The sequence below is a fragment of the Bos taurus genome, unplaced genomic scaffold, assembly GCF_002263795.3.
Source record: "Bos taurus isolate L1 Dominette 01449 registration number 42190680 breed Hereford unplaced genomic scaffold, ARS-UCD2.0 Leftover_ScbfJmS_698, whole genome shotgun sequence".
NCBI lineage: Eukaryota > Metazoa > Chordata > Mammalia > Artiodactyla > Bovidae > Bos > Bos taurus.
In genome coordinates, this window is record NW_020191998.1 from 1 (window position 1) to 12,585 (window position 12,585).

Consider the following 12,585-nt stretch of genomic DNA (forward strand, 5'->3'; position numbering starts at 1 on the left):
ACTCAAAAACAAAACCCAAATTACCAAAAGCTGCCTGAGGTGTGAGGGGTTCAAGTCCTCCCCCCCGGATGCTCCCCCCCCACCTCCCGCTCATCGTGGCCGCCTTGTTACTGCCAAAATCTCGCCTTTCTCTGCCCACCAATGCCCAATTAAAAATAGGAGACGGGATTTTGGAGGAAGTAGACGGCTTTACTCCTCAGCTGGCCGAGGGGGCACACAGCAGGCTAGCACCCCAGGAACAGTGCCCTGTCCCCACCCGGGGGACCTGAGAGACTGTACACAGCCGGGTCTCCTGGGTCCCTCAGCCTGCCACCTTCCTTCCGAAATGCAAACAGCCCTACAAGGGTGCAGGGAGAGCAAAAATGTACAGGATGAAGATTACGTAGAATTAGGGGACTTCTGGTTACAGACACTACAGGTTAGTAACACTTCAAGTAAAACTAGGGGCGAATAACTCTGACGACCGGTCATGTTTCTTCTCTAGTCTTCGCTGTTTACTGTCCTTGTTCTCAGGTGAGGAAACACTTCGTTTCTATTTTTGCTGCAACAACCTCATCTGTGCGTCCCCAGCCTCCAGCAGGGAGTGAAGCTGCCCTGTCCGGTACCCCTTTCCTGCTGCGCTGGCGCCCATCGAGTTTTGAGCAGCAGTTACTTGCTGGGCACAGTTCCTCACCCATCAAGTCGTCAGTACCTGCTGAGGCTCCCAGAGGGACAGCAAGCCGCCTTTCCAGCCCCAGCCCTGGAGCTGGAGTCCAGCCCTGAGAGTCTGCCTCTCTGACAGCTGATGACCAGCCGAGGCTGGCCGTGTTCTGTGCTCCGCGCACCCACAGAGGGTCGGGCTCAGACCTGCCCTTCAGCTCACCGCCAACTGTGTGGGTAAAGGTGGCGGTTCAAATCACCAACCGCCTTATTTTGGCCAGGGAAAGAACGCCTTCTACAAAACATTTATAAAGAACCTTTCTTCTGCCCAGGGTGGGAAATCTGGTTCTTTCACACCAGAGACATGGATCAAAGAAGCGGCGCGCGTGCAGTTGACCCCAAGTCGTAGTTCGGGGCCGCCCCTGCGCTCCACGGGCAGACGGCCAAGCCGCCTCGCTTGGTGTCCCCCTCGGGCTGCAGACGGGGCGGCCCGGCTGAGCCAGAAGCCCAGGCGGCCCCGTGTCCCCGTCCGACGACGCCTCCAGCGGCCGCATCTCCCTGGCTGGTGCTACCTCTCGGCCGGCTGCACAGGTATCCGGGCCCCGCGGGGCAGGCGAGGCGCACAGAGGGCCCAGGGCCCGGCGGGATCTGGGGTCCCGTCCCCACAGGAGCTCCGGGCCCCTGGCCGCCGCTGGAACCCGGGAGCCGGGTGCGCCCCGAGACGCCGGGAGGCGGCGAGGAGAGAGCGGGGCGGTATCCGTGCCCCAGAGACGGTTCCGATGCCTCGCGGGCCGGAGATGTGGACGACCCGGGGATCCCGCCGGCGGCACAGCGACCCCTCTCCCGGGCTAAGGGCTTCCGACCGACCGGGGCTCGTCCCCGCGGGGAGAAACTTGCACCCGCTTCCCCGCACGCGGCCACAGACGGGGCCTTCGCGTCCCCGCCCGCTCGCCTCCCCGGCCCGACCCTGGGCCTCCGGCCGCTTCGGGAACCGGGAGAGGAGGACCGGGAGAAAGGGCGCAGGCGACACACCCCGAGCTCGGTCGCGGGGACCAGGGCTCAGACGTGAGGGGCGCCCGGGCCCCTCTCCAGCAGAGGCCCCGAGCGGGAAGCTCCGGGACTGGGGATCACCGACGGGGCGGCGCGGAAGGAGTCTCCCGGGGCTCCCGGGCTCAGCAGCACTGCTCTTTCTCAAGTGCTTCTTGATCTCAGCGGTCCGAACGGCCTCTGCAGTCCTGCCACGCTGCTGTTACCACGTTGTGCTTTGTGTTGAATGGACGCTGTAGATCAGGACATCACGGGGGAACTAGGAGTTAGAGAGGGTGGGCACTTGCGCCAAATAGGTGGTGAGAAGCCCGGCGTCTCAGGGACCCCACACCCGCAAGCCACATCCTGCCCACCCAGCTCCCACCCTAATGTCTGGGCTCCTCCTGCCTGAACCCTGCAGAGGCCTAGCTGTCCCTTGGACTCTGTGCCTGTGTTCACCGGGACCTCTCCAGGCTCAGCCCTGTCTGTGCAGACCCCACCCACCCTCCCGACCTCATGCTTCAGGAAACGACCCTGACAGGTGTCACCCAAATACAATCTGATCGTTGTTTCTCGCTGGTGAAAAAATTAGGAAAGCATTCTTCTAGGCCTATTTATTGTGACCCACATTATGATCCAATTGTTTTATTATCTGTGTATTATACTATCGTAGGTGATTATACTCTGAGCTGTTGTGAAGGTACTTCGCAATTGTTTAAAGTAATTTTTTCTCAAGTTGTGCAGAAAGAGTAATGTGATCAACAGTTTCCCTCCCTCAAAAGACGTCCAGGTCCTAATCCCCAGAACCTGTGGCTGTTAACTCACATGGCAAAAGGGACTTGTGTGGGTGTGATTAAAGAAAGGATCTACACCCAGAGGCCCTCTGGGTTACTGGTGAGGGTGCAATGTAGTCCCAAGGGTCCTCAGAAGTCTGAAATGTAGTCTGGAAGGTCACAGCTGGTGAAGGAGACGTGAGGACATGAGCTAGAGCGGGGCTGAAGTGGCTGCTGGGCCCACAAATGAGCATTGCGGTGACCCCTAGAAAGAACACCCCCAGATCCTCCAGAAGGAACCCAGCCCCGCTGACACCTCGATGTCCCCACTACTACTACTACTAAGTCGCTTCAGTCGTGTCCGACTCTGTGCGACCCCACAGACGGCAGCCCACGAGGCTCCGCCGTCCCTGGGATTCTCCAGGCAAGAACACTGGAGTGGGTTGCCATTTCCTTCTCCAATGCATGAAAGTGAAAAGTGAAAGTGAAGTCGCTCAGTCGTGTCTGACTCTTCACGACCCCAGGGACTACAGCCTCCCAGGCTCCTCTGTCCATGGGATTTTCCAGGCAAGAATACTGGAGTGGGTTGCCATTGCCTTCTCTGCACAGTGAGATCTATACTGGACTTCTCCAGATGGATGAGAAAGTGAACTTGTGCTCATTTGTTACACCAACAATAAGAAATGAATATAGGTAGGGAAATGTATCTTTTTTAAAATACATGGGTACCTACTGGTAGGAAGAATTTCTTTAAAATTTAAAATGTTTTCTTTAAAAAATGTATTTTTTAAAAGATGTATGGCCCCCCTACTGGTAGGAAGAATTTCTTTGTATCAGGGAGTTAGAATGAGGAAAGGTAACTTGATAATATGTATCCTCAGAAAAGCAATTCAGAAGCCACTCTCCTGAGAAAGAGGGAAGATGTGGGTAGATATGAAAGGCCCTCCCTGGGGGCAGAAAGGGACTGTGGGCAGAGGAGCCTCAGGGAAACAGCTGGGAGGGTTGTGCTCGTGATCTTACGTAGATCTGGAGATGCTCTGGAGACAGCTGAGCTGAGAGAGGGTGATGCACAAGGGGGCTCCTGGGGCCTTGCACCTGCATCTTGACCACCAGGTGAGCGCCGTCCCTCAAAGATGAGCATCCAGAACCGGCGGGGTCCCACTGGAGGGAAAGAGTAACCAGGGGTAAAAATGACCTTATATCACAACGTGCCCCATGGAAACTTAGCTTTGCATCTTTCTCTTCTGACACCTAGCTGAAAGTGACAGCGATGTGTTATCAAATGCTGAGGTAAGAAGCCAGGCATTCTCAGTGCACAAGCCTGAAGTAAACCGTGCTTGTGTGAGTTGGGGGAACACGAGCCGGCTCTGAGTCACACAAACATCCACATCCTATCGCTACCCCTGTCTACTTGTGTGATTTTGGACAGGACACCTAGTGTCTTTAATCACCTGTTTCTTTACTTCTAGAGTAGAAATGACAATCCTATTGCATCATAGAGCCATGTGGAAAGTTACATGAGATAAGACATGTATTGGCACTTAGATGAGGGTAGCTCAGTTCAGTTCAGTCACGCAGTCATGTCCAACTCTCTGTGACCCCATGGACACCAGGCCTCCCTGTCCATCACCAACTCCCTGAGCTTACTCAAACTCATGTCCATCAAGCCAGTGATGCCATCCTGACATCTCATCCTCTGTCGCCCCCTTCTCCTGCTTTCAATCTTTCCCAGCATCAGGGTCTTTTCCAATGAGTCAGTTCTTCACATCTGTGAGGGTAGCTATCGATCCCCGCAGATCCCAGGGAATGACTCGTGATACTGAGCACAGGGGGATCATGCTTAGCATCCTCTGGATTCTGGTCCTGCTTTGGATTCTTTCCATCCATCTGGCCTGTTTCCACTTCTGCATCCCCCTTGGTTCAAAAAGACCTTATTACTCTCAGCTTTAAAAATCTACTTTTCACTGTACAAGGTTGGAGGAGTTGGTGAGAAGCAGCCTTTCTCTGTGCCCACCCTGAGCCCTTTGAGTTCAGGAAACAAGGTTCTGAGGCAGCTGAGAAAACTCAGACTTTGGTACCTTTAGAAACCCAGCCAAGATTAGAGCAAGTGAGAGTGACCACGATGCAAATGCAGAGGAGTCCTGTCCCTGGGTCTCAGACCCACAGGAGGTCCACTTCCCATTCTACTCAGATCACCTCGGCAATTGCTTTCATGTTTTTTTTGAAGTGACTTTATAGATTTCTCGGGCTTCCCTGGAGGCTCAGCTGTAATAAATCTGCCTGCAGTGCAGGAGATATGGGTTCCATCCCTGATTCAGGAAGATCCCCTGGAGAAGGAAATGGCAACCCACTCCAGTAATCTTGCCTGGGAAATCCATGGACAAAGGAGCCTATCGGATTACAGTCCATGGGTTCCCAAAGAGCCAGACACAACTTAGTGATGAAACCACCACCACATTATTATCAAAGCAATCTATACTTTATTGTAGCAAACTTTGAAAAATACTGATAACTAGGAAAGAAGACATTTAAATTTACCTGTATACAATTCAGAAAATCTACCTATCAGAGATGATCTCGCTTCATATTTTGGTTTATTTCCTTTACAATTTAAACATTTCCATGGTGTGAAAGTTGCTATCCTTTGTTTAACCAAATCCTTATGCTGAGAGTAAAGATTATTTCTCATTTTAGAGTACATATTCTAATAGTCAAAATATTTACCTAATTACTTGGTATAAATTCCCAGAAGTGAGACTTTAAACTTCCACCCCAAACAGAAATCATTTTTACAGCTTTTTGATCTGTATGTACTTTCAAAGGACCAAACAAGAAGGAATGTTGAATACTTAGATCTGCAAAGGATGATAGCTGCAATCTTTGTTAAATGTGTATGATATTATTTTATGAGGAATTTCTCTCTATTTAATAGAAGACAAAATAATACCTCAGCCTTAATTTGTTGAGGGAAGTTGACTTTTTTTTCTGTCTTCTAACAAGCATTTGTATTTCTTTATATGAACATTTCAGTTTATGGATCTTGCCAAAGTTTTTGCTAGATTGTTTTATTACACACTTATAGGAGCTATGTGTTGGTAATGTCAGACTTTGTCAAGTGTATTATAGTTTTGAGTTTGTAACTTTCCTTTTCCTTTTTGACATGTAAGTGTTTAGCAATGTTGTAGTAAAACCTATGAAGACTTTTCTTTGTAGTTTGACATTCAATGTAATGCTTATATATTAGTTTTCTGGGGCTGCCATGACAAAATCCCACATCTCCAGAAGCTTGAATGGCAGACATTTGTTTTCTTACAGCTCCAGAGGCTGGACTTCCAAGAGCATGGTGTGGTTGGGGTTGATTCTCCCAAGGACTTGCTCCTTGACTTGCAGACAATGGCTTTCTCTGGGTCCTCACTTGACCCTTCCTCTGTGTGCACCCTTCCTGGGGTTTCTTTCTGTTTTCAATTTCCTTTTCTTACATGCACAAGAGTCATACTGGATTAGGGCACAACTTAAAGGCCTCAATTGATTTATCTCTTTAAAAACTCTGTCTGCAGATACAGTCACATTCTGAGTCCCTGCAGGTTAGAACTTCAACACATTTACCTGGGGGGACACAACCCAGTCCATCTGAGTTTATCAAGGTCTTCCCCATCTCAAGACTGCATACATATTTATACTTTATTCTTAAGGTTTATGGTATCAAATTTTATATTAAATGCCACTTGGAATTTATTTTGATATGTGGCACAAATCTTACTGAGAAATAGATTATACAAAGAAAAGCTTGTAGGTAATATAAGTACATAATTTGCAGGATAATAGTAAAGTGAATTCTCATGTTCTCAACACCCACTCTCATTTTAAAAGATCCTAATTTTTCTGGATATCTCAATTCTATGTCATTCCCTGCCTTTTATTTGAGATTGGCACACGCCTATGAGTTCCTAAACAGTACACAAGATTTTCCTCTTTTGTCCCTTTATGTAAGTAGAATCACAGTGATTATCCTTTTGTGACATAATATTTATTTTGTGTCTGGTATCGGTTTCTGAGGTTCATTCATTCATATGCATGCCATTGAGTTACTTTTACTGTTATATAGTAGTCCATACTTTAGATGTACCAGATCTATCCATTCTATTGTTGCTGGATGTTGGCGCTGTTTACAGCTCTTTGCTTTTAAGAATATCATTCACATGTATCTGTTTTATGAGCTGGATGGGAATTAATGAAGCCTAGGGTGTGCACTTGTGCAGCTGTGCTATGTTACAACAGTTGCCATTCTGATTAACAAGGAATGACAGCTTCTTCTGTTCCACATCTGAGCCAGCCTTTCATAGTCACTCACAAATGTTTGCTCAACTGTGAGCTGTGAGATGCTGTTTTGTTACACTTTTATCTAGTATTTAATTTATCACAAATGAAATTGATCACATTTTAAATGTTCATTGGACTTCCATGTTTCACCTTCCATGCAATGCCTGTTAATGTGTTTTTGACATCTACTTTAAAATAAATATATTTATTGGTTAAAGATCTTTACACTTGTTGCACATGTCACTTCCCACTCCCTGGCTTTTGCTTTCCTCATTTTATGATGTCTTTTGATGAGCAGCAGTTGTTACTTGTAACATGATCATATTTATCCATTTTTGCTTACTCATTTGTTTGGCTCTTTAAAGAAGTTCTTCATCCCCCAGACATCATATTAGCATTCTGTTAGGTATTATCCAAAAGGTTTCATGTTTTTTGTCTTTCACACTTAATATTCAATTTATTAACACCTTCAATTTAAGTTTCAATTTACCTGCAATTTATATTCATGCCTTGTCTGAAGAAAAACAGCTTCTTTTCCAGCAAAACCTGTGGAGAGAAGATAGCACCCTACCCTCTCCCCACATCTCCCTTCACCCACAGCCCCATCCCTAGAGGCTGACAGAGATGCAAGAAATAAGAGAGAGTGAGAGAGCAGGACAAATGGAAGAGAAGGATGGAGCTGATGCCTTCCGTGTGAGGTGTGGGATCTCTCCCCAGGATGGAGTGTTTAAGTAAAGGCTTGAAGCCAGTGAAGGAATGAGCTGTCTGTTGCTGGAAGAGAAGTGTGTTTCAGGGGAATTTCAGAGAGAAGGGAAATGCTCTGTAACTGGGGGAGCATGGGGATTTCAAAGAACAGCCCAGGGTGCCATGTGGTCCAGCACCTGAGAGGAGAAGGCGGGGGTTGGGGGTGGGGGGGATGAGGTTCATTTTCACAAACGTTCCTGTTCACACTAGCTGCCTCCACCTCCAGGTACAAAAGTCTCACTTTTAAAGACTCACCTGAACCTGCCCCCTCTATGAGACTGTCAGGGCCCCCAGACTCCTGAGTGGAGCGAGTGGACTCTCCACTGCCCTGTGATGGGGGTTACTTTCTGTATTACCAGCAGAGAATGAGCTTCTCAAAGACAGATTTTGTTCTTTATCACTAGTGATAAAAATGTCCAGTAAATATTGGATGAATTTACAAATGAATGATGAAGGAATGATGCTAACATTTTCTTCAATCTTCACCATGGCCCCTTAGAAACTAGGTATAGTAGGAACCCTGGGCTTCTGTTAAAAGAATCTAGTAACGATCAGGTCCATCTTTAACCTTGTAGGTAGGTCCTAGGAATGAGACTCAGGCCAAAGCTTCCCGCCCTCCCCTTACTGAGAGTTGGTGACCAGTCAGCCCTTCTCTCTGTGTTCCGCCCAGTGGGTGTCAAGGTCTGCAGGCTCCATGGGCTAATCTTCCACCTGGCTTGGCTCTCCTTGGCCATCCCAGATTCACAAGTGCCCATCTGGTACAGGGACCAAGAAGCTGATGTCATTACCTGCTGTGAGTCACAGCCCTGGGACCCTGGTTGATTTGCATTTGCTTCTGGTGACAAGGGCACCTGCCTGTCCCTGAATAGAAGGGCTGGTCATGCTGCCCTGGTTAGCTTCCTGTACAGACAGCCTCCTGTCGTTTCACCTTGACTCTGCCTGTCCCTTTGCCTTATTGGGCCTTCCTTCCTTTCACAGCCACTGCTGTTCCTCACCCTGAATGAGGAATTAGGTAAGTTCTTATGACCCCAAGAATCCCCAGGTGGTGAGTTAAGTGGCCAGCCCTGGCCTTCGCACCCCAGGATGATCAGCAACCTAGCCCGCACTGAATGCAGTTGATTCGTTCTGCCTGAGAGAGAGGAGTAGAGGGTGGACTTGGGGTGGGTCCTGAAGGTATTTACTGAGTCAGAGATGCTGAGATCAAGCCTGGTTTTCCTGATGGGGAGTCTGAATCATCATTGAAAGACGGCAGCCTTCCCCAGCAGTCTGGGGGCTCAGGAAGCCCAGCCAGCCTGCAGGTCCTCTGCTACCCCTGAGTGAGCCCGCAGACAGCTGCTCTGGGGTCCATGGGCTGCTCTCCTCTTGGAGTTTTCTGGTGGTTTTGGTTCATTGCTCTCCTCACATCTCCTTGGACTATTCAGCACAAGTGATGTGTGCTTGTTCCCTGAGACACTAAACACACTGGAAATTCGTCCTTTTCTGTGACCTGAGTTTTGTAAGCATCTTAAATATCTAACAGAATCAGGTACAGAATGTCAGAAGAAGAATGAAAATAAAGAGAAATGAAATGTCATTTTTCATTTTTTTTTTCTTTTTGCTGGATTCAGTCTTTTAAAAAAATTAACTAATTGATTAATTTATTTTGGCCACAGGTGAGTGGTTGGGAACTCATGCCTGGAGTATCTAGCAGGGCTTTAGAGGTTTGGCTGTCATAACTTCTTTCCATCTCCTCAGCTTTATCTGGTCAGTTTCAACCGTCCTGCATGAGGATGCAGAGGAGGACAGTGGTGGCTGAGTTCTTGACTTTGAAACAATGAGAGGGACTTGCTTTAGCTCCTGGTTTGATCTGTGTCTTGCCAAATTGTCCAATTTCTCCTCTCAGCCTGGATCTTCTAACACCACCCAGGAAATATTAATGACAGTAACATCCACCACTCTGTTAGGCATATGCCAGCTCAGGGACTGATATGGAAACAGCCTCTTTCTGTCATTCACACCCAATGTTACAGCATCTGCAAAGGTTGTGACTTTAGAGGAGAGATAGGAGAGGTTTCTATTAAAATTAAAAAAAAAAAAAAAATACAACCCTCAGGCTTACTAGAGAAAAATCCCCTGACTTACCATGTGAATGGCTACCATGGCCTCAGGTGTGTAGTGAGCACAGAGGATAGTGATGAGTGTGAAAGAAGTCTCCAACCAGGAGAATAGGCATGTCATCAGGTGAGCCCAGTGTGACAGATGCTGGGGCAGAGGTGGTGATGGGCAAGAAGGAGCAATGAGAGATTATTTACTTTTCCTAATTTTAAAAAATAGTAAGCTTTTATAGACTATATTTGAACATTTTGGTAGCTACAAAAAAGATAAATAAAAGTTTTCACTACCTTCTTCACAATAACTCAGTTTCCCTCTGTTCTTAAACTTTGTTCAAGTTTGAAAATTAAATGCAATGTGTGTTGATACTTATTTCTTAATGGTGACTGTGCATTGAGGAGAGAGGGTAGAGTGGACCGAATAAAGCACAGGGCGCTGGACAGCAAACTGCAGACTAGGGCGCCCCAAGCCCGGACTCCCCACGGTGAAGTCAGCAAAGCAACCAGGGTCTGCCAGTGCAGAGGACCCGAGAAGCAGCAACAGTGATCTCTTTTCTGCTCCCACCATTGCCAGCCCTAGCAGGAGTCCAGATTAGCTCCTGGGGTGTGTGTGTGCCTCTATGTTTGTACGTGTGTGTGTGTGTGTGTGTGCTTCGTATTTCTTCCTGCCGCATAAGTGAGCCTGGATGCTTCAAGTAAGCAATGGCCATGCCATGCAAACAGCACAGTGAAAAGGATAGTGTCTTTGGGAGTTAAGTGTGCACACAGAGTTTGTATAATCAGTCCAGGTGCAAACTTCCGGTTGTTCCCGTGGTTCATACCTGTTTTGTGAGGGGAATGGTCTTCCCTTAGGATATCAGCTCAAAGCTTATAGAGAGAAGGACTGCACAGGTATATGTTAGAGCCAGCAGCTCTGGGCATGGATGATTGGGCAAACCAAGTGTATTGCTACAGGCTCCTGACATGAAGGAAGAGACTGTGGACATAGGGATCCCAGGCCTGCAGAGTCAGAGTTCTGATTGCCTGCAGGGGCTGTGGGTGTTAGTGGAGCAGAGAGGTGCAGGGGCTGAGATGCCAGCTGCCTTCCCAAGACTATAGTAGGAGGGAGCAGAGAGGCACGTGGTGTGGCCCATCTTTGTTTCTGGCACGTCTTTCTGTCCAGACTCCAGGCTACAGGGAAGACTTGATTCTTGCTCTTTAAAACCGCTTTGGCTATTCTAACTCTATTTTTCCACTTCATTTTTTAAAAAGGTATATATATATACCCCTGGAAGTGCTAAAACTTTGTTTTCATTTGACAGTTTGCCATCGATATCTTTCCAAGTCAGTACCTATGGATCTAACTCATTTAAACAACAGCAATAAACCAAAAGCAAATTGATAGTCTTGTGTTATGTGAATGCACTGAAAATTTACTTGGTGCCTTGCATGTTTTCTAAATATTCTGTTATGTAATGCTGATGTCAACATTCTTAATATACATGTAGTCACACAAATGTTCTCACACACCCGTTTCTTGTCATCTGGCTTTGCTTGGTGAAGACTAAAAGACCAATTACATAGTCAAGTTTCCAGTCATTTCTTTCCTAGCTTCTGAGCCTTGTATTTTTGTACTTTAGTAACATCTCAATTCTGAAATTACAGATTAAGATGTCTTCCGTGCTTTCGTTCTTTCCGTTTTCCTTTCGTTCTTTCCGTTTTCCTTTCGCTGTTTCAGCTCACAGTTCACACAGCCCAGCCCCCTGCAGAATCTCCCTTGCTCAGGTTGGCCTGCGGCCCTGCAGTCTCGCGGGGAGGGCCTCTCCGCCGCGGCCTCCCGCTCTCCGCCCGCCCTCGTCTGCCGCCTGGGCCGCTCCGCGAGGCCGCGTCGCGCTGTCCCGAGCGGGGAGCCCCCTCCGAGGCAGAGGCCCCGGGCGAGCTCGGGCGTTAGGGCAGTTGGCGCCGCTGCGGCCTGCCGGCGAGTCGTCCCGGGGACACTCGAACCGGTTGTCGGGCGCCCCTGGCGGCCGCTTTCAGAGCGTTCCTTTCCTTCGGCGACCTTCATAAGGGCTGCGACTCAGCCAGCGAAAGCGAAGCGGAGCTCCAGAGACTCGCAGCACTGGCGGCGATAACCCCGGTGCTTCGGAGATCTGGGCACGCCTGCTCCTGCTGAAGATTGATTCTGCAGGTGTCCGTGAGATGGCCTGGCGCTGCGGGGGTGCGAGGTGGTTGGCGCTCGGGGTCGACCAGCATCTCCCCGCGTCCTTCTATTCGCGGGGCCTTGGAGCAAGCAGGGGAAGAGTCTTCGCACCGGGATTCCTGTGGCTCGGCGGCCAGGCTCCTGCGTCACCGTTAGGGGCGTTCGTTTCCCATCCTCGGTACCCCGCTCCAGGCTCTAGAGCTTGGCCAGCACGGCCGAGTCCGTGCTTGGGGGGCTCGTTGGCGGGCCGCCTGGGCCCGGTCTCCAGCCCTGGACGCGTCCTGCTCCCGCTGGACTTGAACGGTGAGGCTTGCGTGGCGAGTACGGCCGTGTATCTAGAAGCTCTACGGCGATCCGAACGTGTTCTCCGCCCGCGGGGACGCCTGGGTTAGCGCTTGCGCCCAGGAGAGTGATGGTGCCCCGAGCGGTGTCCTGGGGCCACATTTTCCGTTTTTCACTCCTCGGCTGGGAATGGCCCTGTGTCTCCGTCGTCGGACGGCTCAGGGTTCCCGCCGGCCATTCCTGGATCACGGGCGTCCTCACACGGAGTGGAGCCTGGCCGGACGCGCGGAACAAGGCGTCGCTGGGCTGCGCGCCCGGCCCTCCCCGCGGCACCGACATCCCTGTGCTTGGATCTCACGGCCCCACGTTCTCGCCGCCTGGGGGCCCCGGTTCGCACCAGGGCCGGGCGGCGGGGTAGCTGCTCCGCGATGGCAGCTGTCGTGTCACTAAGCTCTGCGATCGTCCGAGGCCGGGCTGCGTCTTCGCGGAGAACGCCTGTAGTTTCTTCTGTTCACATTGCGGGCTCGTCGTT

General features: G+C 49.6%; 1 protein-coding gene across 1 annotated transcript; it reads left to right on the forward strand.

Moving 5' to 3' along the window:
• The first annotated feature begins 325 nt into the window (after positions 1 to 325).
• LOC112445746 (collagen alpha-1(VII) chain-like) lies at positions 326 to 11,703 on the forward strand. The gene is made up of 4 exons (XM_024989206.1): positions 326 to 418; positions 485 to 513; positions 1,120 to 1,704; positions 11,310 to 11,703. Exons 1-4 carry the CDS (start codon positions 326 to 328, stop codon positions 11,701 to 11,703), a joined length of 1,101 nt encoding a protein of 366 aa, XP_024844974.1.
• Positions 11,704 to 12,585: the final 882 nt, after the last annotated feature.